The sequence below is a fragment of the Saccopteryx leptura genome, chromosome 10 (genome assembly GCF_036850995.1).
Source record: "Saccopteryx leptura isolate mSacLep1 chromosome 10, mSacLep1_pri_phased_curated, whole genome shotgun sequence".
NCBI lineage: Eukaryota > Metazoa > Chordata > Mammalia > Chiroptera > Emballonuridae > Saccopteryx > Saccopteryx leptura.
Window position 1 is genome coordinate 14856435 of NC_089512.1, and position 20337 is coordinate 14876771.

Sequence of the window (20337 nt, forward strand, 5' to 3'; positions counted from 1 at the left end):
CAGGGACATAACTAAACAGATGGAGGAGATTAAAATTCTAAGAGAACACAATGTTTGTCAACGTGTAAGAACGCAACGAGAAAGTTTCTAGGAAAGCGCTGAGTGACTGACTTGTGGATGCAGGTGGAGGCAGTCTACTAGCAGCGAGGAATGTATTCTATTTAATTTGGGCACGTTTGCCTTAAGATCAAGGTCTCAGGGGTGGCCGTGGGAAGGCAGGTGACGCAGAGAGAAGGTAATGGCCATTGAGTGGAGGCCAAAGATCAGGACCAGTTCAGCCACAGTTAGAGGGCTGTTGATGAGCAATTAGATGGACCTGCACAAAGTTCAAGTTCTTCGTTAGCAAAGAAATTTCAGACCAAACTCCCGAATCATTTGCAGCCATTTTTTTTTTATTCCAAACATGTATTTTTGTAAACCTGCATTTCCCAAACAGTGCAAGTGAATTAGAAGTGACTGCATAGACTTTAATACACATGACTTCACGAGGAGGAACACCCCTTCCCGCCAAAACTCCTCAGTGGAAATGTACGTGACCGTATCAGCCAGGTTCTGGACGTGACGTTAGCGTGGGTACCTGCCATGCAATTTAATCACTCTTAAAGCTTTGAAACTCACTCTGCCAGTTATACCATGCGCATTAGAATAAAACAACCAAAACCTTAACAAAGTCTGAAGTCTAGATCATTGTGGGGTAAAGCATGGCACCCCGGGGGGGAATTTGTTCATTGTTCCCCCCACTGTGCTGAGAAGCAGAAGACACTCCAGAAGGTTCATTTTGGCCCTGCTGACGCTGGCTCCTCCTTTCAGCCATTCTTTGTTTCAGAAATATTCTTCATGGTATTATTATTGCTCTGTAGAGCAGAACAAAACATCGACTAAAACCCTGTATGTTGGAGCATTTCCAAAACATTCGTTCTCTGCCTTTTCTTGTCTGCTCAAGGGCCATGTTCCCCAAATTGTAATCCTTCACAATGCCTGTCAATTTGGGGCAGTTTGAATTAGGTGTATGTAGGGTTTACCAGATGTATGTTTCATCTGCATCCTTTGCATAACTACATTCCCCTGGGCCTAGCGTCTTTCCAAAAATGAAAGCAGTAGAGTCACCCTCTGAAACAGTCCTCTGCTAGGGATGAACAGGGAGCATACAACACACATATCACCCGAGGGATCCACTCTTGCTTTGTATTAAACACAGGCCCCAGATGTTTCTAGGAGACCTGAAGGTTTTCTGTTTTTAACCCCTTTTGCCTTTGGCTCAAGGACTGTAGGCTACCTGTGATTTGCTGAAGAAGAGCTTTCTCTTGGGTTTCCTACAACGTTCACTAGACTTCAGAAGACTCCTGGTGATGCTGATGGAATTTCCCTGAAGAACCGACTGGGAAAGACCTCAGTGGTAACTCCAGATGTGGGCCTGTCAGTCACCAGGAAGCCAACGGACCCACTCACTTCTCCCAGTGCCTCCTTGTTCCTAAGCTCCACGGCTTCTTTGTGACAGGTCTAGGCTCACTTTGGGGATGTCCCAAACTCGTGACTCCCACATAAACTGAGCATAAACACATCATTTTTGAAAAGGGAGCATGCTTTTTACTCGATTTCTACAAAAGTCTTTTTTTTTTTTTTTTAAATCTTTAAGAAAGCATCTCAGTCCTTTGGAGAGTTGTTTAAAACAGCGATTTTCGACCTTTTTCATCTCATGGCACACATAAACTAATTACTAAAATTCTGTGGCACACCTCAAACAAAAACATATCTTTTGCCAATCTGACACACACAAAAAAAATAGGTATAATTTGGACTCATTCACCCCGGAAGTTTATTGCTGTGCTGGCTGTTGTCCTTTTTAATTTGACAATCGAAGGGAAAAAAGGTCAGTGCCCCTGACTAAACAGTCAGGTATTAGAAGTTCAAAAAAGTCTTGCGGCGCACTAGTATGCCTGCTCTGGTACCCCGGTTGAAGACTGCTGTCTTATAGGGTTCCACAGTGAATACACAAAACCAGGAAGGGGAGAAACTAGAATGCACCGTGGAATTGTGAGCGGATATTCTGCAAAAGTAACACAGACATGACACCTCACCCTGTCTGCCTCCCCTGAGAGCCTGCTGAGCGCTTCCCCACTGGGGCGGGACTGGGGAGATGCCCGCGAGGACAGTGTGCTAGCATCGTGCTGACTCCTTTCTCCGTCCCCGCGCTCAGTGGCTGATGCCCTGGTCCCTGTGACTCCCACCTGCGCCCCAGCATGATCAGACAAGCAGAGGCACCGTCCTTCCCAAACGGGTTCCTGGGGTGGCTGCCAGAGTTTGCTCCAGTTGATGCCAAATAAGATTTTTTTTCTTAAAACTGACCTATGAAGTTTGATCTCCTGGGGACAGGAGTACCCACGCGAGTCTACCCATCCAGAAGCAGGTGGACCCAGCTCTGACACTGTCCACGGGAGCCTGCCCTTGTTGGAATGAGGCTTTTCCCTCTGGCTGGCCTGCGTGTCACCCTGCCACTCTGTCACCCATGTGTCTGCGCCCCGGGCAGGAGGCTGGTTAGTGGCTAGAAAAGCATTTGGCCAAACTGCTGATGGAGCCAGCCCAGCACTACCACCTAAGCATTTTAAGTGATTTACTAAAGGACAACATGACCCAATGAACCAAAGCCCATTAAAAGGAAAGCTACGAATGTGGTTTCATTAAAAAAAACCCCACACTTCACATCCCACTGCAGGAAGGGTCGCCTCCCCCAACAGAATGTGCCTGTGGCGTTCTCCGGGAAACCGCCAGGGCCCGGCTCAGTGCTTGACGCACCACGGAGGCCCCAGAAATATCCTTCATATGAGTGACTAAAACCCACTCAAGACTGCTTTTATTACTGTGGATAAAACTCATGGGCAAACTCTGAGCAAGGACCGGTTTCTCTGCCTCTGTCTGCCCTGCGGCAACCTCTGCGCCCCTGTCCCTTAGATGCAACATCCCTAACTTCTTTCTAAGACCCACCTCGTTCACGCCACTGACCCTCGTGGTTTTGTTGTCTGTTCCTATATTCACCATCATACATTCATTATCTTCCTGCATCATAAATAATGCCTAGGAAGGAACAAAAATACACACGTTCTACGCCAGGTTTGCAACTGCTCAGCACCCTCAGGATTTTGCCAAAACTTTTGATAGGTTTGCAAGTATCAGCTAAGTGTATAGAAAACCAATCTCCCCTGAAGTTGTGTCTTTCCAACAATGTTCACACCCCCTACCATGTTAGCTTCCAGTAAGGAAGGTCCTATAGTCAAGATCCTTTGTCTTGTTTCTTGCTTCTTTCCCATTTGATGCCCATCTGTGCGTAGCTGGGGCTTGAGCAGCTCTAATAGCCATGAAGGACTGACTCTGTTAGACTCTGCTCTGAGCCCCATGTTTTCTCTCTGATCAGATGGTTACTCAGCGGTGGTAGCAGCCGCCATAGCTGCTAACAGTGACTGAGTGTTCACTCTGGGGCCAGGTGCAGTGCTGAGCAGGCTACAGCCCTCATCTCATTGCCCATTTAGAAAACCACAACGCACTCAGAACTGGGCAGCAGAGTGCATTTGATGATAAACACTGTCACAGAGAAAGCTTGGATACTGAAGGCCATTAACTCATCATTCAACCACGCAGAGGGTCGGGAAGGAGGCCGGGCTAAGCCCAGATCCCTTCGCATCATTTCTGGATGCCTCCCCAGGTTGGGGAGTCCCTGCAGCGCTCCTTTAGTGGACTTCCCCTGGCTATTGGAGTCATTTGCCAGTAGGCACCAGGAGTGCAAAGTTTACATCTCCCCTGGGTGCAAGAATATGAAGGCTCAGCTCTCTTGCCTCAGGTTGGGACAGCTCTAAGATGCGACTTATCCTCCAGAGCTCCCTTGCAGGATCAGGCAGAAGCTACCCTCCGGGACCTTCTCTGAAATGGCCCCCTTCCCTGGCTTTCTCCCCTTCCCTGCCCTGTGCCCCTCAATCCCATACTGGTGTCCCCTGGAAACACTTCTTTAATAAGTTACTTGCATGCAAATCCTTGTCTTGGGGTCTACTTCTTGGGAAACCCACGGAAGATACTATTAAAAAAAAAAAAAAAGAACAGGTCTGAATGATTATCTCTGGGAAGGACTCTGGAATGACTATTATGTGGGTCAGCCAAAGTGATGGAGAAATAGAGACTTCTGACCTCAAATGACCACACAAAGGCAACAAACACATCGTGGCATTCAGACACAAGTCTTTGCTGGGTGGGCACTGATTGAGTCCTTGTGGTGCGTAGACTCGGATGTCCAGGATGAGATGCCATTCTGAGGTTTACCAGATGACCGACTGGCATCACTCCAAACTTTTTTTTATTAATCCAATTGGAAGGGGGGTGGGTGGGTGAGATAAACGCTGTATAGAGGCGATGCAGAGCAGACTCGTTGCTTGGAATCAGGCTTTCTACCCAAAACTGCTGCTGGGACTCTTCCAACAAAAGGTACATATGAAAATCCACTTACAGTTCTTCAGCACATTACTTCACACTTGACTCCAGGCGATAAAGATGTGAAATTTCTTAGGGGTCCTGCCACCATCACAGTTTATACGCAGCCCTGCAAGCTTGGTGGACTCGTGACACGAGGTTTCTTCAGATTATTTGATCCGCGAGTCTATTTTAACAGCAAGTTCCAACGAACAGTAAGAGTTTTACACTTTAAGAGCTGTATGAATGTACATGTGTTTCCAGGCCAGATATCAGTGCTTGAGTGAATTATATAACTATTTAATAGAAATAATAAAACATTGATACAAATATAAAGACATAATCAGTATAAAAGGCTTATATTTATAAAAATACTTTTAGGTAACAGTTTTCCCCTGAGGGTTGACCACACATGTTGCATCCATAAATATTGCTCGGCTCTTAGCTTGCTTACCAAAGGTCAGAGTTCACCTTCGAAAAGAAGTAAGTGGTGGGCTTCAGTCATGTGACCTGGCCAGAGTGGCTGCCCCGGGTTGGCACCCGGGCTCGAGAGAATGAGGACGAGAACAGCATCAGTGGGGCCTCCGAAAAATCTGGAGAAGATTCTTTCTTCCAAATATGGAAGATACAAAGATCAAGGACGACGGGCGCAATGATTGGGTCACGTGACTGGTGGGGTAGGTCACTGGTTTTTCTGGACCCAGTCCCAACTGTCTTCGTTCTCTTTCCGGTTCTTCTCGGCTTCAATAATCTCTTTGTACCTTCGGCGGAAGAAGCCCATCTGAAAGGCACAGAGAGGAGAAGCCGGGTTAGACATGCGGATGTCGAGGAGGAGGAGGAGGAGGCATGGCCGGCACTCACGGTGCTGGGACAGCTCCGGGAACTCCTTGGTCTCGGCTGCTTGAGAAAGAGCAGCACGTGCAGCCACGCCTCTGGACACGTGGACCTCCTGCGGGCTAAGCTGACCACTGCTCCCTGAAAAGTGCGGCTGTCTGGCGGAGTGTTTCCCAAACTGTGTGCTGGGCAACCCTAGCTACCGAGAGTCCTTCCACGGTCGTTCGGGAGGAAAATCAGTTTCATGGTCAAATAAGTTGGGAAATGCTGCATCCCTTCTTCCTTTAAGACCTTTGCAATGTACAACAGAACAGTAAAGGATCTAATAAACCCCTAGAAAAGGGTCTAAGGCCCCAGGGGTTTACATTTCCTGAGCTTGTCTGGCTTTCAACAAACCTATTAATATCCTGAGAGATATTAACCATCGTGGAATAATAATTGCTACTCTCACAATTTTGAAAGGGTCTGCAGACCTGCATTCTGCCTTGCTGCCCTCTAGATCTCTCAAACCCGTGAAACTCATGCTGTCCGCATTCCACCTCTGGCAGCAAGGACCCCCGAGAACTGGCATCTCCTTCTCACCCCGGACGGCAGTTTCCTATTGCCTGGTTCTGAAAAGACCTTCCCTCTCCAGGTCTGATGGCTTTTCCCATACGGTAAGATGAACTTTCCTTTTTCTCAGACAGTCATTATAGGTACTATACTGCCTGATATTTAAGCAACTTTTCGTAGCCCAAGGCTGACCTTTTCTCCCGTGCCCAGGGTGACCTGGCACCTCTTGGTCTTTGCTCACCAACATCAACGGTGTCTGTTTCTGAGGCCAGACATCCCTCCTTGCCTCTGCTTTGGGCACGACCGCCTGGACTGCGTGCACTCGGGCTGTGTCTCTCCTCGGGGGTGACAGCCCTGAGGGGCACGCCCTCCACACCTTCCCAGGGGAACTAGCCACAGTGCTCACCAGCTCCACACATTCTTGATTGACTCCTTTCTCTTCCCTGCCTTGCTTCCTGGCTCCAGTCAGTGTCTCCCGAGGTCACCTTCCACATAAATGACTGCCCTCGAAGTCTCCTTCTCAATCCCACTGAACAGAGGAATCCAGACATACATACGGCAGGTGTGAAAGACCGTGCCGTTGTTAGCTTACAATTCCCGGAGTCATAATTTGGAAACGCTCAAGGCCAGCCATCTCTACAGTCTGCTGCCAACAGTGGATGCGCAGATAGACCTGCCCTTGGCAAATCACTGAGCAAACCCAGCTCTCGTGGGCACATCTAACTCCTTTTTAATTTTTAAACATTTATTGATGAGAGAGAGAGAGAGAGAGAGAGATTTGTTGTTTTACTATTTATGCATTCATTGGTTGATTCTTGTATGTGCCCTGACTGGGCATCAAACCCGCAATCTTGGCATATCAGGGCAATGCTCTAACCGACTGAGCTACCCAGCCAGGGTGCACATCTAACTTCTTTGCTGTCAGGAATCTGCGTGCTCCTTTATGAGCCAAGCAAGCACCCACAGTCACCTGATGGCGTGAGGTCCCCGAGGAAAGTCAAGCAAGAGGGGACTCAGGAATTGTCCTGATTTGCCAGCTTCCTACCCCCAGAAGGGGGCTTACCGGTTGAGAGAAAGTTGAGCACTAGCATCAAGGGAGCCGCCGGGAAACCTCTCCACCCAGGCTGCCAAGGAAATCCTGGGCACTCGCTCGGAGTGGAGTCAACGAAGGGGCGCTGCCATCTGGGTGACCGGAAGGACTAGGAGCTTCCCTAAAACAACTGGCAAGGGTCCTTCCTGCGTTGTGAGCTTCCCTCCTCCTGGCCAGGGCTGTGAGCAGACACTGAGTTCCAGGGGTGTTCCGCCCTGGGGGGTCTCTCAGCAGCGTCAGACCACCTGTGTCCGCACGCCACCGTGACACCCCCACCCGTGCACTTTTCTCCTCTCGGATCCCTCCCGCCGTCCCCTCTCAGCAGGGCATGTGGCAAAGGGGCTCAGCCTGAATGTTCTGCATAATTCGAAAAAGGTCCTTGTCATTGCCTTCAAAGGACACCCACAGAAGGCCAGAAAAGCAACCCAAGATTTAATGGGAATGTCTGACTAAGAAGTTACTGCTTGAACTCTCATTATTTAAAGATAAAGATGGTGGGCTGGGGAAAACAAACCCCAACACGTCATGTGCCTCTTCTGTGCCGAAGGGAACATGATCGTGAAAATAAGGCTGGAGGGAATGTGGAAATGAGATTCCTGAGCACAGAACCGTCAGCCGAAGGTGTCATGTTTCAGCAATCCCAGGTTACTCACTCTCAACTCCAGACACGTAGCATCTCTCTGCCCTGGCACCAGGCAAGCAGGATTTTAATTGTCTGCTCCCTCCTTATCTTTTGCATTTGTTTCAGAACTCCTTGAGGGCAGGATTGTGCTTTCTAGCCCGAGCTTGGCATCGCACCTGTCCTTGGCATCAGCGATGAACTGCAGAGATGCCCCCATCCTCCATTCCCCCCGTATCCATGCCCTCTGCCACGGGACTCTGCAGCAGCTCCCACCGGAAAGGTGGGGTCCAGTTCTGACACCCTCAATCTGCACGGTGATTTGCTTTGACAACTGGAGGCAATGGAGGAGGTGCGGTGTCAGTTTCACACTGAGGCCTCAGGAGGCCTTGCACATTTCTGCTCATTTTCTCAGAATCCTGCTGGGCCACATCAGTAAGTTTGGTTTAGCCTGCTGAAAGGTGAGAGTCCACTCAGCTGGGGCCCTCCTACACCTGCCAACACCCAGCTGCCTGCAGGTGTGGGTGTGAGTCCAGCTGAGACTGGAGAGCTACCCCGTTAAACTCAGTCCAACCCACGGAGTTGTGAGCTACGTTGATGGTTGCTGCTTTTAAGCCATTAGACTTTGGGATGGTTTGTTACGCAGCATGTGTTAACTGATACAGGACTCCATTTTTTTTTGTTTGACTTACTGAATGAGTGAACACCCACAGGAAGGGTGGTAGAGGGCTAACTGACAGAGTTCTTGACGTAAAGAGCATTGCTGTGCCTTGTCCTGCTGAACAGACTTTCCTTCATCTCTAAGGACAAAAGTCGGCTCACTTTCTCAGAGCTATGCTAGCACGAAGGTTTGACATGGAGTGTACACACAATCGAGCCAGGATTTAGAGCACCTGGACTAAATCTCACGTGTGCGTTCACATGTGTCATATTTGTTGCCAAAAAGTGAAGGTGCCGTCATTTCCTGCGGGGACCCGGAGCAAGCCCTTTCCTTTCAAAGGAAGTGATGTCAGCATGAGTCTTAAGCTCACCTCCCCCCACTGGGAGTGACAGCAGAGCTGCTCCCAGAAACAGCCTCGCCAACTCTATGCCCCGCTCCAACTCTGCAGGCTCTCGAGCGCCCTGTTCCCAACACAACCTCGATGTCATCTCTAGAGGGAAGGCTGGAGCTGCCACTGCTGTTTGCCGTTCTTTGGAGCCAAAGACTGTTTCTTAAAACACAGTCCACTCTGGCGGGTCGGGAGTGCTGGGTATAGCAGTGCATAACTGTGTGCTAGAGGGGGGTACCAGTGCCACTCAACGTCAAAGAGAGAGACTTGTAAATTTATTTCAACTATTTTCCAGCAGATGTCAGTAGAGGGTCCTTTTCGAATGAAATCAGTAGATTTCCCTGAATTTCTGACAGATGGAAGTCAAGCTTCTGGCGGAAGGGGCACTGTTGACCAGTTTGCACAAAGGGACCACGTAGTCGAGTAGTGTCTCTATCAAACTAACTTGGCTTCTCACAGGATCCGACTAATTCTACTTCGGAAAAAGAGACTATCACCTTTACGCTTTTGCTTGGAGCCTGGTTTTGGCTCTTAATATAGAACCAGGCTCTGAGTTTATACAGCCATGGAACCCCAAACACCTGAGTCACACAAGGCCTGCCCAGTGCCAGGGGGTCTACTTGGAGGAGTTGTATAGGGAAGGGACGTGGCCCGGGAGCCCAGACACCCGATTACTGCTCATGCTCCAATTCACTGCCCCTTGGGCCACAGGACAGGTCATTTTCTGGCTCTGAACCCCAGTCCGTGTCTCTGTCTCTCCCCAAGAGACCAATGGCATTCTCAGACCTCTCCCAACCATGGAACACAATGACAGCTTTTTACATTGGCCCCCAAAGCCAAGTTGGGACTGTAGCTCTGTCGTCAGGACTCACACTAAGAGGGGACAGGCACAGAATCCTTGCCCCGTGTCAATTTTTCTAAGGGAGTTTTTGGAAGCGTCTGGAAAACTGAATTTCCAACTTTCAAAGTATGGATATATATATATATATATATATATCCATATAAAGAATTATGAAATTCTCAAACATTAAGGTTGATCAAGACTTCTCCCCGGCAGCAGGCCCCCCTCCGGCGGGTGTGCTCGCTCTCGTTAGCGCTCCCAGTTAGTAACATCGGGGAAAACCTTGGAGAAGGGCTGGCCACACGGGTGTTTTTGGTGCCAGCCGGGCTCACACTGAGCATGCTGGGAAATGACTCGTGCTGAGTGGAAGCCGGACCCTGAGCAGCCCCACACTCAATTCCAATCCAATGGAGTCAAATGTTTTCCTGCACTATTTTTCTGGAACCTTCCAGGGCTTCCTTTGCCACTTGAGGGGCAAAAGGTTCTGTTTATAACTGTTCTGCCCAGAGCAGAGAAAACACTCATGGAAACCCTAGAGCGGGAGAGGCGTAAGCCAAGCATCGCTCAGCTGAAAGCCGAGGGCGCAGTGTGCTTTTTCCGTCTGTCTGTGAAGCTCCGACAGCCAAAAGCAGCTCCCCGAGCCCCCTGACTCGTCACCCCACCCTCTGATAAATCTGTATCAATAAGCGGCCAGAAAATCTCTAGGGAGACAGTTTTCCCCTGAATAGTCCTATTAGGGAGGCACGAGGCCTAGACGGGAACAAGGGTTGACTGAGTTCCGGGGTCTGCAGGCTGCAGCCCGACCCCTTCCTCCCCAGCACATTTCGGGGTGAGTGCGAGACTGGCCCCCGGGCTCGGGGGCAGCCCCGCCCTCCTTCCTGGGCCTCTGGCTTGCCCCCTGGGCAGCTGAGCCAGAGCCCTCGGATGCTCTCCTTCTTTGGATGAACTCGGGGCCCCATGTTTACGGGTCTCTTCAGCTTCTTGACTATTTACATAGCATGTCTCTGTCTCGAGATGTCAACCATGCAACATCAGCCCAATATTTACTTCGAAACATAAATAAGCCCCCACCGAGTGTCTCTGGCACATGGTTTTAATTGAGACAGTGTGACGGGCGTGTGGGGGTGTCCGTGTGCGCACACATGCTCCTGTGTCTGTTCATTTTTCTTTCTTTGGAGAAAGAAGCAAGGATGGCATCCCCCCGCCTGGCTGGAGGGAAGGTGATAACCCCAGTGACCCCTGGAGGGGCTGCCAAGCCTTACACATTCCCCGAGCCATTCTGCAGATTTATTTTTCTAAGTGTGTCTGCTGGAGGTCAGCAGAAATGCTCTCAAATAAAAACCAGGAGCCCAAAGCCAGCTCGCAAGCAGCAGGCTCCTGGAACGGCTCCAGCCGAGGGCTGGGGGTGGTGCCTTTCCCGGGGTGGCCAGCACACCGCGCAGCCTGCCTCTTCGCCCCTGGTCGAGGAGGGGCCGGCTGGTCCCGGGGCCGCCAAGCCACGGCACGGCCTTCTGCTCCGAGCCGTCCCGGCCTGGCCTGCGTGGGGGCAAACAGGAGAGGGGGCACAGGTTCCCTGGCCGAAAGCAGTAGGGGAGGAGGCAGCTTTTCACTTTTCACCCCAAATGAAGCTTTCTCTCCTAAATGAAAGACACCCCAGCCTCTTCACCTTCTCACCATCTGACTCAAAGGTTGGCTTCCTGATTTGAAGACATTCCTTAAAGGTGCAACTCAAAGATGATGCTGTCCCTACTGGACCCCTGACCAATCAGAGCTCCTCTGCCCAGGCCTGTATGACTGCCCTCCTGCAGAGGCACCGGGCCCAGACCGCTTCAGGCCCAGTCGGGAGCTACGGGACAGGAGAGGGGACTCATTTGGATTTTTCTCCCTTAAAACAGTTTCGTGTTTCAAAGTTTTCTCCCTGCACGGCGGTTTGGCTGACTGCTGCAGCCCTCGCACATGAAGTTTAAATTACGGCTCCCAGTGTCTGCGAGCATCCCAGCTTCGGGAAAGCTGATAGGCTCGAGTTCAGTATGTGAGGATGGGCCTGGTTAGCTCGAGGCCCTCGCTGTGGATTCTGTGCCGGGGCCAGGGCCCGCTGCTGCCAAGCACGGGAGAGGGGCCGAGATGCCAGGGAGCGGACATTCTGGAAGATTCCGGAGCCTGCCCAGAGTCAGAGGGGGAGGAGGTAGGGAGCCTGGAGCTTCTGTCTGGAAAGGCATCTGATGACCCTATAAGGGGTTTCTATTTCAGATAAACTGGGGACGATGGCGTGTTAGTAGCACCACAGTAACCTTGGGAAGGGCCAGCAGCTGGTGGCACACGCTCCTTCGCCTGCCAAGTCCTGCTCCCTCTCACGACGTACATGGCACAGCCGTCCTCTCTGAGCACTTAACTGTTCTTCCCAGAGACCTTTACGATGAAGTGAGGGCTGCACTGTCTACCTCCGTCCCTGTGCCCAGAGCCCACCGCCTACTAGGGACCCAGTACTGTTTGCGGGAGGAAGGCACCGACCGACCATCCTGCAAGTGTAACGCCTGCTGACCCGCGGGCCTGTGTGGCACCAAAAATGCATTAGCATGGGTGTCTGCTTTGTCCTGCTTTCGGTATCAGCCCAGAATTTGTGTTTATGGGACATTTTTTTGGGGAACAACCATATGTTGGCTCATGAGCTCAAGGTGGTGGCAAGCGACCACAGGAATGAATACCAGGAGCTACTTTAAAGGGAACTTCAAGCAAAGTGGCTCACCCTGGTCGGGTAGCTCAGTTGGTTATAGCATCATCCTCAGCCCCATTCAGGGTACATACAAGAGTCAACCAATAAAGGCACCAACAAGTGGAACAACAAATCAACGTCTCTCTCTCTCTCTCTCTCTCCCATCCTCTCTAAAACTAATGGAGAGAGAGGGAGAAAGAGAGAAGAGGGAGGGAGGGAGGGAGGGAGATGGAGTTCTCTCAAAAGGAAGAGAAGTTGAATTGCCTACCTATCTTCAGAGGCCCTAGTGGAGTGGCTCCTCATCAGCAGTGGCAACTGGGGATCCCTCACAGCTTTCCTCTTGAAAGGGTGGGAGGGAATTATATATGAACTGTGGTAAGAAGCTAGAGTCATCAAGACCTCCCACAGAAGTCTACAACAGGCTGGACTTCAGCCCATTAATCAACAGATTTCTATGCACTGGACTGTCAATGTGATATTGGATCTCCAGCCATGATATGTAATGAGTCATTACGAGGTTATAGAGATAAGAATCAGAGTTGACAAGAGGTCTGTAGTTGGAAGTTTTAGGGATATGTAGGTCTTCCAAGTAATCCTTCATTTCATTTACCCTTTTCAACCTCCTGTAAAGTCATATTTAGTTAGCCGGTTAAGAAAAATTTTTTCCTGAAGAAACTCCCTCTGCCAAGCCCCTTCCTGCGTCAGGGCTTTGCCTGAAGACACCGTCCACTCTGAATGAGCGCATTCATGACCGCTGTACCGGAGTTGACCGTTTCATTTCCTTTTCCCTGAAGGAGCTCAGTTGTGACTGTGTCTATGACATGATAGAAGAGAGGTTTCATTGGCTTTAAAAACAGCAACAGTGACGTTTGAAGAAAAGATCAGGGTTTTGCTGCTATTTCTGAACATTCTAAATGGGGCAGATAAAAGGTGGCTGCAGACTCTTTGCCACGCCTCCCACTGACAGGAAGGCTCTAGGTCCCCTTCCTTGAATCTAGGCTGGCATGTGACCACTCTGGCCAGCAGAGTCTGGTGGGATGATGCTGTGCCAGTTCTGGGCTGGCCTTTGAGAGAACTGGCCAGTTTTCTCATGCTCTTCTGCAGCCTCCCACCGTGTAAAAACTCACACCGCTCTGCTGGACGGGCCACACAGAGAGGCCCTGAGACGACACGGTGAGGGAGAGGGACTCAGTTGAGTCCAGCCTCCCAGCCAGCCCTCCAAAGGTGCCAGGCATATGAGGGAAGCTGTCTTACACTCCTCAGACCAGATCAGCCACCAGGTGAATGCCACTGAGTGACCCTACTCAGTGTCACGTGGAACAGAAGACTCGACCAGCCAAACCCTTTCTGAATTCCTTACAAATATGACCCACATATTTGTAAGATATAATGTAACAATTTTTTGAAGTCAATCAATGTGGGGGCATTTGTTATGCAGCCATAGCTAACTGGTACAATATAAAAGCCTGCAATGTAGGCATCAGCACTGCTAACAACCTTGAAACCCTGCTGGAGTGAATAACTTTGGGGTATCTGCTTAATTTCCTTCTTTTCTGGGATTCACCCCTACCCCTTCTCCCATCCCATCTCCCCAAACTGCCACCTTGCATCTTTCTCCTACCCTAGCCTCAGCTGTATGAATTGGTGGGAGACACGGGATTCTCTCCTAGCCAACTCCCTGCCCTTAGCCACAGTGGGCAAGAAGCGGACATCTGACTTGAGCTAAGCCTATCGGATCTTCTCTCCCAGACTTGTAGAGTCAGGAACCCGAGGTGGCTGGAGCACCATTTCCTCCTGCGTGTCAGGGAGCGTGGAGAAAGCCGGGCTGCCATGGAGAAGAAAGATGCAGGCGACCGAGGAGTAGAGGTAAGAGCTGTGCAGGGCAGTGCGCGTGAGAGGAGGAGGGGGAGTGCCTGCTTTGGTTTGTGGACATTTGCTGTGTCTGAACACACACATTTCTTTTGGTACCTATGCGTATCCTGCAGCCTTAGAATTAATTCTCCCTTTGTTTAAGGGGCTATACATAGATTTCCTTCTTTTTTTCTTTTGCAACTGGAAAAAATGGCCTCTGTGATGCCTGAGATACATGTGTTTAGCCCTAGAAACTGATAAGAAAACTGCCCAGGACAGTGAGGTGATAGGAATGACCCTCCCTCTATCAGTCGAGGGTGACTGGGAGTGGGGGTCAGGCCTAGTCTAGTCTCCTGGAGGCAACCACACTCAGAAAGCCCAATACTAAACTCCTCCTCTTCCAGAACGACTTCCAGCCCTGCCTTCCTTACCCTGGTTAAGAGAAACCATCCAGGCCCTGGCTGGTTGCCTCAGTGGTAGAGCGTCAGGCCAGCGTTTGGATGTCCCAGGTTTGATCCTCAGTCAGGGCACAGAGGAGAAGAGTGCATCTGCTTCTCCACCCCTCTTCCTCTCTCTCTCTCTCTTCTCCTCTCCTCCTGCAGCCATGGCTCAATTAGAGCAAGTTGGCCCCAGGCTCTGAGGATGGCTCCATGGCCTCTGCCTCAGGTACTAGAATGGCTCCAGTTGCAACTGAGCAGTGCCCTAGAGGGGCAGAGCATCGCCCCCTGGTGGGCATGCCCTGTGGATCCCGGTCGGGCACATGCGGAAGTCTGTTTCTCTGCCTCCCCCCCTCACTAAATAAGAAAAAATAAAAAAGAGAGAAACCACCCATTGTCTAATCTAAAAACAGCAAGAGACTAGTCCTTTTTACTTCCTGACCTCTTAAGTCCTACTGATCAACAAATCCTATCTCTTCTAACTTGGTCCCCTCCTCTCCACCCAGGGAGATGGCCCTCGTTCCCAGCCTGACCCCAATCTCCCTCCTGAAACAGACGTGGCCCCCTCTGTTCTGTTTACAGGCCTCCACGCGGCCCCTTTCTCCTGGTCAGCAGGGCCTGTCACACCGAGATAGGTGATCTCATTGTGAGTGTTCGACTGCGTTTCTTTGACGCATCTCACAAGCTGCCCACAAAAAACCTGCTTATTGTCTCACCTCCTCTTCCCTCTGTAAGGAATGTCCATCTCTCCTTTTCTGCCTGGAAAATTCAAACCAAACCCGAGGTCAGACCTGAATGACACCTCATTTGTAAAACGCCCTCTGCCTTTTATCGGGGATGTCTATGTGTCAAGCGCGTTGCTAAGTGTTCTGCCTGCATTACCCCTATACTTGAGACTACACGCTATGGTCCCCATGTTACAGAGGAGGAAACTGCGGGTCAGAGAGGGTAAGCAGGTCTCCTAAGGCCACACAGTCGGGAAGTGTGAGGGCCAGGGTTCCAGCCTGCAGCTGTCGCCCGCGGCCTCCTCTCCCACACTGTCCTCGATGGCCTCCCGTTCCCCCGGGGCAGGGCAGATTGATGGAGTCTTCTTCTCAGCTCCCAGAGAAGTCACTGCACAGCCCTCAGTTATGCCCACAGGTCTGCGTGCTTGCCGGAAAGGCATTCGAGGGCAGGGAAGAGTCGCCATCATGGATGCATAGGTGCCTAGCCTCGTGTTGGGTTCGAAGCAAGTGCTCGCTAAATGTGAGTTGAAATGAGCCGCCTGTGGGTGATGAGCAGAGCTGTGTGACCCAAAGAGCGTCATCCAACAGCTCTCTCAAAGCGTTTTTAGAGCCTGTTACTCTATCGCTGTAGTCAGGGCAGGACCTTGCCTGGGTCAAGGCCCTTCGACTGCCACCACTCTGCTCTCTGCCCCAGTCTGTGGCAGAGGGTGACATCTGCGTTCACGGGTCCTGACTCTTTGGATCACGCACAGCTGGGTGACCCCAGGGTCCTGGCTACCCCACAACAGCCACCTCCTGCCACCACATTCTTTAATCAAACACAACAGAAGCAAAGCTAAGCTGGTGGCGGGTGACAGCAGCGTGTGCTCAGGAGCTGGGACACCGCCGAGCACCCCTGATGGCAGAGCCAAGTGGGGTGGCCGGGAGGGCACACATGTCGTGACAGAGAGTGCCACACAGCCCCCACTTCCCCACTCTGGGTCCCTGTCTCGCCCCACACTCCCCATTGTGGAAGATGGCATCTCCTCTCATCTCAGGAGCCCATCCAAAGGCAGAAGAAAAAAGGGAGACGCAGGCATGTCCCCCCCACCCCCACCCCCCAGGCATCCCCCCCATCCCCCACCCCCCAGCCTTTACTGTCCTTTCAAATCTCAAACACTGAGCTGCCTTTGTTCCCCACCCACAGGCCAGAGGCTGTCTCGGCAGGAAGGAGTTGCAGAAAAATGGAGAATTAAGAATCTATCCGGCCACACTGATTAAACAAACAACACACTGGCAAATCATATATATTTTTTTTAAAAAAGGGTAATCTCCACTCCTGGCATATATACAGGAAATCGGGCACTCTGGATTCACCCCCCCCCCCCATTCACCCCCTGTGGGAGGGTGAGTCGGTGTAACCTTTCTAGAGGGCAATTGGCAACTTGTAATAAAAGGCTTAAGACGCCTCTTTCTTTTGACTGGGTAATTCCATTTCTAGGATTTCATCTTAAGCACATAATGAAGGATTTGTGCAAATATTTGGCTCCAAGGATATTCACAACAGAACTGTTGAAAGAAGTGTGAGCCCAGGAGCCACCGGAATCCCAACATCAGAGGACGGGATGTGTGAGCTGCAGACCTCTGTAGCCTGCAGGCCGTGCTGGAAACAGGTAAGGACGGAAGGGCAATTACAACACTGTTCAGGGAAAAACAGGCTGCGAAACGGTAACTACTCAGAGGTCCAAAATGCGTGGAACATAAGATAAGCTTATTTTCTTTTCTTTTTTTTTTTTGCACTTTTCCGAAGCTGGAAACGGGGAGAGACAGTCAGACAGACTCTCGCATGCGCCCGACCGGGATCCACCCGGCACGCCCATCAGGGGGTGATGCTCTGCCCACCAGGGGGCGATGCTCTGCCCCTCCGGGGCGTCGCTCTGTTGCGACCAGAGCCACTCCAGCGCCTGGGGCAGAGGCCAAGGAGCCATCCCCAGCGCCCGGGCCATCTTTGCTCCAATGGAGAGGGGGAGGGGTGGAGAAGCAGATGGGCACTTCTCCTGTGTGCCCTGGCCGGGAATCGAACCCGGAACTTCTGCACGCCAGGCCGACGCTCTACCACTGAGCCAACTGGCCAGGACCTTATTTTCAAGTAATATGCTCAACATACTTTTCTTCAACTTCCGGATACTCTTTCAGGCGGAGTATATCTAAATTTAAAGCAAGCAGTCCAACTGTTGATCTGAAAAATGTACAATGAAACACTATTTTTTGCTGTTTCTAGAATTCTATGCTAATGATGTACTTATACTTTTTCAGGTTAATAATACCCAATGCTTTAATTTTAGAGGTACTACACCTGAAAATATATCAGGTATGTTACTGGAAAATTTAACATGCTACTCGAAAATAAGCCAACGCCATGAGAATGCCTGGTCCATGTCAATTTTGCAGAACAAAGGTCAAGAAGAGACAGCACTGTGCTCACCATGGTTATTCCTGGGATGTGGACTCCTAAGTGTATTACAACTTTTTTTTTCCCCTTATTGATTTGTTACTATGCTTACTTGATAAATATAAGTTATTCTGTAATCCCAAAGAAACTAATTATTGACATTTATAGCATCCATTTATAATAATGTAAGAGGCTGTTTCCACCAGTGTCTGAAACCCGGAACCCTGGAAACACGGGGCTGTGGTGTCAGGAAGTCCTCACTACGGTCCTGGATCGCAGTGGCAACAAGAACAGGCATGGGTCCCGCTCACCAGGAACATCGCTGTCCAGTGGGAGGGACAGACCTTCATCAGCTAATGACTGACACCATTATTGACGAATACGGAGGCTGAGCAGTAAAAGGACTCCAGATCTCTAAGGGGAGAGTGTGAGGCAAAGACACCATCCTAGACTTGGGAGTGAGGACACCCCCTTTTTCCTTGAGGAAGTGACAAGAGGCAAGACACAAAGGATGAGCAGGTGCTCCTGGTGAAGGAGGCGGGGCTAACCACTCCCTCTACTCCCTCTACTCCCTCTACTCCCTCGGTCACCTCTGCTGCACCTCCGTGGGGCGGAGAGCTCACGGTGCAGCTACCCAGGACTCGGGACTCGTAGCCCAACCCAATTACCAGGTTGTCTGGGCAGAAGTCTTTCTCCTGTTCCACACAGGAAAGGAACAGTGAGTTGCTTTGCAGTTCCTTCTCTGCCCCCCCCCCTCCCCCCCAGTAAACGGTAAACCACCCAGTCCCAGCTGTTACTCTCCATGCTTCTGTTCTGGAGTTAGGCTTCCGCCATCCTACGTTAGGACTGGTGGGAAGGCAAGAAAAAAAGGAGAGTAAGCTTTTGGCTCTTTCTTTCAAGTGGTCCAATCCTCAGTGGTAAATGACCCCAAAAGGAGCCAGGAGCCCATCTGCAGCCTGAAAGGGACATTGCTGTCCCTCGGTTGTACCTGCACCATGGAGAAAGTTCCAACGGGAATCCTCTTCCAAGAGGCTCCAACGCTGCAGAGGCAGGAGGGCCGGGCACCCACAGGCGGGGCCCTCACGAGGGCCTGCGATCGTCAGACTCACCTTCCAGAGCAGCACGGCCAGCAGCAGGAAGATGAGGATTCCCACCAGCAAACTGATGGCGATGATCCACCCCACGACGTAGCCACGGGGCTCCAGGTTGTGCAAGGCCTCGAAGACCACCTAGGAAGCAAAGCGCCCGTGAGAATGTTTCCCATGGGAAGTGCCCCTGGCGTGATGGAGCCCAGCCTGACCTTGGCATTTGGAGTGAACTAGGGCAGGAACCGTTCCTTCCCACCTGAAGACAAATGAAAGAAAACCGCCTACAAAACACAACAGCTGCTCTGGGAATGGAAATGCAAACACATGTTCACTAGCTGTGTGACCTTGGGGAAGGTCCTTTACCTCTCTGACTCTCATTTTTCTCATCTGCAAAACAGGGGTAGAGCAGCACCTCCCCAGAAAAATGCTAGGGGATAATGCAGTAGACCCCTCGCAAAGCTCCTGGCAGAGCCGACGCTTGACAAATGGACGGGTTCCTATTAGCATCATCAGTGCTGGAAGGGAGATTTATTTGAGGTTGTGCGTGGTTGGCTACTCTTTTAACTTTTAAAGACTACAGTGTGTCTGTAAAGTCATGGTGCACTTTTGACCGGTCACAGGAAAGCAACAAAAGACGATAGAAATGTGAAATCTGCACCAAATAAAAGGAAAACTCTCCCAGTTTCATACCTATTCAGTGCAGTTCGATGTGGGCTCACACACATATTTTTTAGGGCTCCTTAGGTAGCTATCCCGTATAGCCTCTACAGACTCGTCACTGACTGATGGCCTACCAGAACGGGGTTTCTCCACCAAACTGCTGGTTTCCTTCAACTGCTTATCCCACCGAGTAATGTTATTCCTATGTGGTGGTGCTTCGTTATAAATGCACCGATATTCACGTTGCACTTTGGTCACGGATTCGAATTTAGCGAGCCACAGAACACACTGAACTTTCCTCTGTACCGTCCACATCTCGACTGGCATGGCCGTGGGCTGCTCCGCTGTATACACGGTGTTATGTCACCATCTGCACATGCGCACATGCTGCCACATCATCCTACAGAAACTGGGAGGGTTTTCTTTTTATTTGGTGCAGACTTCACATTTCTATCGTCTTTTGTTGCTTTCCTGTGACCGGTCAAAAGTGCACCATGACTTTACAGACACACTGTATTAACTGACATCTACTATACATAGGAAAAAAGTATACCCCACCTAAGTGCACAGCTCACTGAATTTTCACATACTGAATGCTCAATGTAGCTACAGAACCAGTACAGAGATCAAGAATCAAATGTGACCAGTGCCCCCCCCCCCCGAAGGCCCCTTCGCCCACCTTTCCAGTTACAACTCCCACCAAGCGTAGCACGGCCCTGACTTCTAAGAGCCTGGATTAGCTGCACCTGCTTTTGTCCGCCATAACTGGAATTCAACATTGTCTTTGGAAGCTTCCGCCAGGTTGTGGTCGTTTATTCTCATTGCTTTATAGCATCTCACTGTGTGAGCACACAGTTTATCCAGCCTGTCCGTTCAGGAGCTGTTACAAAGTGACTGTCAGACACGAGGCAATGCTGAGGAGGAGGGAATGGGAGGTGGTGGGACAGAAATGGACTCTACAGTCTGTCATCATAAGCCCACTGTTTTCTGTCTGG

The 20337-nt window shown here is 50.7% G+C and overlaps 1 protein-coding gene across 1 annotated transcript in view; it reads right to left on the reverse strand.

Moving 5' to 3' along the window:
* Positions 1-371: 371 nt before the first annotated feature.
* Positions 372-20337, reverse strand: part of ITGA9 (integrin subunit alpha 9) — a 352967-nt gene continuing 333001 nt past the window's right edge. Inside the window, exons 27-28 of the mRNA XM_066350935.1 lie at positions 18704-18823; positions 372-5233 (exon numbers count right to left, since the gene is read on the reverse strand). Of these exons, the coding sequence (XP_066207032.1) occupies positions 5135-5233; positions 18704-18823 (219 nt within the window). The 3' untranslated portion in view covers positions 372-5134. The remainder of the gene's footprint in view (positions 5234-18703; positions 18824-20337) is intronic.